The 4,164-nt window shown below is 50.3% G+C and overlaps 1 protein-coding gene across 1 annotated transcript; it reads right to left on the bottom strand.

Annotated features, from left to right (window-relative positions):
• Positions 1-379: 379 nt before the first annotated feature.
• Positions 380-3,042, bottom strand: PAO5 (polyamine oxidase 5). Its single transcript, XM_008781336.5, has one exon. It carries the CDS (start codon positions 2,715-2,717, stop codon positions 1,182-1,184), a length of 1,536 nt encoding a protein of 511 aa, XP_008779558.2. The 5' UTR covers positions 2,718-3,042; the 3' UTR covers positions 380-1,181.
• Positions 3,043-4,164: the final 1,122 nt, after the last annotated feature.

Raw genomic sequence — 4,164 nt, forward strand, 5'->3', positions numbered from 1 at the left:
CCCAGCAAGCTCCAACTACGCGCCATTTGTCTAAAACCCATTTTCTCCCATGACGAGGACAGGTCATACCTCTGCCACTTGGACACCTCTACAGGGACTATAAATAGCCCCATCAGGTAACACAGCAGGAACTTTGGGGACCAACTAAGATCCACTCTAACTTAGAGCGTCGGAGGGCCTTCGCCAGAACCACCGATAAGGCTTTATGCAAATACGTCGTCGCACGAAAGGTGGTCTCTTTCTTCCGCTCCGGCCGGCAGCTCCCTCGACTCTTCCAACGTGGTCACCCTCGGGCCAAATTTGAACCACAACACTGACCAAAAGATAAATGGCTGCAGGAATCAAAATTTATGTTACTAGATCAATTGAGAAATAAAAATTCCTAAAACAGAGACATTATAAATTATTTTTTAAAATAGAGAATTTTTTTTCATACATCAGCGACTCACACTAATTTCACATTAGCACAGACAGTTGAATCACTAAAACGTAGACCAAATAATAGCGAAGAAATAGAAATATGCCCAATCCAAATGATCTTTCCAGAATAATGGGCAGCAAAAGAGGCGACTTAATCAGCACTTTTGTTCGTCTCACAAAACACGTGCACGACCTGAAAGGCACAACATTTTTTCTGCAGCCGCCAGATGTCGCGCAGAAGCAAATGCTTAGCCATCCGCCCAGTTGAGTCTCTCTTGAGAATAATACACTTCACCTTAAGCAATTGTCTCGCGTAGAAGAATCTCTTTCATGCTGCTTTTAGTTTCGCCCCTAAAAATGACCGCCCAAAGTAACAACGCCCTTCTGCAGCGACCTAACTTAGAATCCTGATTCTGTTTTCTCCATTTCTCTCCGAGTAGATCATGACCAGTACTTATCCTGTTGGCGCATCCAAACAAGCCCCTGAAGCTCAATAAGCTCAGCGTCCGAACCAGTCACTGATCAAAAGAACAAGATAAAAACAAGAGAGATGAAGACGCAACAGAAATATGGGGTAATTTAAAATTCAAGAAAAACAGCGAGCCCAAAATTAAAAAAAAAAAAAAAAAAATCTTCTCATAGACGTACCCACCCGACCAAGCCCACCCCCCGCCCCCTGCCTCCCTTCCCTCTATTACATAAGCTTTAATTAAGAATACTGGGGTGATAACTATCTAATTGATTAAATTTAATGATGACTATTATTGTACGAAGCTGCTGGTATAGCGATAGTGCTGGAGTAGCCGGTTAGCCTCCCTGATTCCGCTAAAATACGCCCCGTGCGTGGTAGAATAGTGCGTCCTGTGCGTGGCCTCCCCGGCGAATAATATCTGCAGCGGCGGCGGAGCACCGTCTCCGCCGCCGGTTTCACGCGGCAGCGGCTCCGCCATGAGATCGAGGTCGCCGCCGCTGGATCCGACGGCCACGTAGCTGTAGGAGCCCAGAAAGAGCGGATCCCTCGCCCAGCAGCTCCGCTTCACACTGGCGATCCGCCGGTGGACGGTAGGCAGGAAGGCGTCCAGCGTGGCGTGGGCCCCGCGGATGATATCCTCGTCGCCCAGCGATTCCAGCTCCATCGCCTCCTCCCCCGCAAACCACGCCAGGAGCACCCTCGAACCGCCGTAGATCGGGCAGATGGAGTGCGTCCTCCTCATCCACACCGGGATCTTCGCCACGTGTCTCGCCGACGACGACGACGCCTGGTCGAACGCCATCTGGAGGAACGGGAAGAACCGCTCAGGATCATCGTCCATCTCCATGAAGAGCTTGTCCACCACGCCGAATCCCAGCCGTCCGATGGCGCCCCGCTTGAAATCCGGGAGAGCAGGGGAGAACACCACGCCGGGACCGGGCGGCGACCCCAAGCCGACCTCCTTCCCCAGCCCCATCCCCGCCTTGAGGACCCCCAGCGACACCGTCACGATCACGTGATCCGCGGCCATCGGGGTGTAATCCCCCTCGAAGTGGAGCCTCACGGGGCCGCCGCTCCCGCCTCCATCGGGGCACCACTCGATGCGGCGGAGCCGCCGCCCCAGCCGGATCGCGCCCGGGGGGATGGCGGCGGCGAGGGCCTCCACGATCCGCGAGTACCCCTTGGCGATCGTGATCTGGTCGCCGGGGAAGTCCCGGTACTCGCCCTCCGCGGCGAGGTCCAGCCCCCGGAGGTCGTCGGCCGAGGTGCAGGTCCGCTCCGTATTCTCGTGGATCGCGAAGACGGCGTCCTCCAGCGCCTCCAGGGTCCAGTCACCCTCGCCGCCAGCGTCGCCGCGGGAGGCTCGGTACCTTTCGAGCCCGCGGCGGAGGAAGGAGCCGACGCTGGGGTCCTTGGGGTCGACGGGTGCGTCGCCGGCGCGGGCGGAGTCCATGAGGTGGCGGTAGAGGGCGGTGACGGGGGAGACGACGCGGGCTGGATCGACGACAACGCCGCCCTCAGCGACGGTGAGGGGGTCGGCGGGGAAGCCGTCCATGCGCTCCCAGGGACGGGGGTCGGTGAGGGCCTGGAGGTCCTGGGCCATGGCGTAGATGGGGCTGCCGCCAATGCCGTGGATCCAGGTGGCGCCCATCTCGACGCGGTCGCCTGCGAACTCGGCCGTAAGGATCCGACCGCCGATCCGGTCGCCGCCCTCGACGACGCAGAGGTCGAAGAGGTCGCCGGAGGAGGTGTACAGGCGGTGGGCGGCGGTGAGCCCCGCCACCCCCGCCCCCACGATCACTATTCTCGGCTTCTTAGCCACCATTATTCTTCTTCTCTCTCCGGTGGTGAGAGCTCAAGGGAATAAGATTTCAGATGCCGGATAAGAAGAGATTTTAGAGGGGAAGACGAGGAAGGCTAATAAAAGGGAGTGATGAGAGACGGTGATGGGGACCGAAGTAATAGTCGTATAGGGAGGAAGACGGAGACAAGACAGAGACTAGAAGGAGAAAGGAAGGGGAGAGAGAGAGAGAGAGAGAGAGAGCGGGGCGGGGGGTCAAATAATTCTGGGGAATCGAATAAGGACGGGTCCTTCCTTTTCCTTCGTTTTGGGCTTACCATTTTGTTAAATATAATGGAAACAGCTGATAGTGTCCCTGTATTTTCTTCTCCTGCAGGCTCTACATGCCACCAAGATGATAGCCCAACAAAATTAGACATAATCTTCTAATAGTAGGATTCCAAGTTTGAATCATCCCGTGCGTCGATTAAAATATAGTAACACTGCTTGAACTTGATATCTAGAAGCGCTTATTGATCCACTGGTAGCTTTAATAGTGCCATGATGTACTTACCTTCGAATGAAGAGGGTATGAGTAAAACGGTATCTATCTGTATCGAACATTCTTCTGAGGGGCGGGGGCCAGTAAGGACTGCTATGCAGGGGTAGGCCTGTCCTTTCCTCCCCCCTATCTCTTTTGGTTTAGAAAAAAAAAAAGAAAGAAAGAAAGAAGAGAGACAAGTCTCTACATTACATACATAGTCATACATACTATTTATACTCTTACAGATTATATAAATAGAGATAATGGATTTTAGGGCTCTATCATGAAGTTAAGAACTCAGATGTCATTAACTTTCATTACATTTTTTTTTCTTTTTTTTGGCTAACATCATCAATATGATATCACTCTAAGTTAATATCATGCTATTTAAAAAAAAAGGTTTAAACCTCGTTGATGGTGTCATACCAATGAAAAATCTAAAATAATGTGTCGGTTATTTTATAAATATTTTTTAAAAAATATATGCAGCGAACTTTGTTGGGCTGCTTCAGACAAAGCAAAAGGATTGCCGGTCATGGAAATTTTTTTGTTGACCAAGATTTTTGAATTACTAAAGCATCATTGGCAAAATTTGTGCTAACAGCATAGCATATTATGTTACCTCTTGAAAACTTATTGTTTATGTGTTAATGGTCATTTAGTAAATGGATTAATTAAATTTTCTTTGGATCGATGATTGCTGATATTCAACAAATTAAATTTAATCCATATGTTTCTTAAAATGTTCTGTATAATTTGATGTACAATATGGATTGTTTAACTTCGATCATCTATTGTGTGCTTTGGCACAGGATGATACTGAATTAGTTGTAGTATTACTTTTCAAGTAAGGCGGACTGTATTTTTCTCGAGGATCACTGGACAACGATGATTGGATGGATCATAAGACACTCATCGGTTGTAGATGGATGTCTATTACTACAGAAC

Source organism: Phoenix dactylifera, chromosome 1, assembly GCF_051530095.1.
Source record: "Phoenix dactylifera cultivar Ajwa chromosome 1, Ajwa_hap1_PhDact_Kaust_v1.1, whole genome shotgun sequence".
Classification (NCBI taxonomy): domain Eukaryota; kingdom Viridiplantae; phylum Streptophyta; class Magnoliopsida; order Arecales; family Arecaceae; genus Phoenix; species Phoenix dactylifera.

Excerpts from the sequence above, each read along its gene's own strand:
- PAO5 (XM_008781336.5), bottom strand. The coding sequence starts at position 2,717 with ATGGTGGCTAAGAAGCCGAGAATAGTGATCGTGGGGGCGGGGGTGGCG.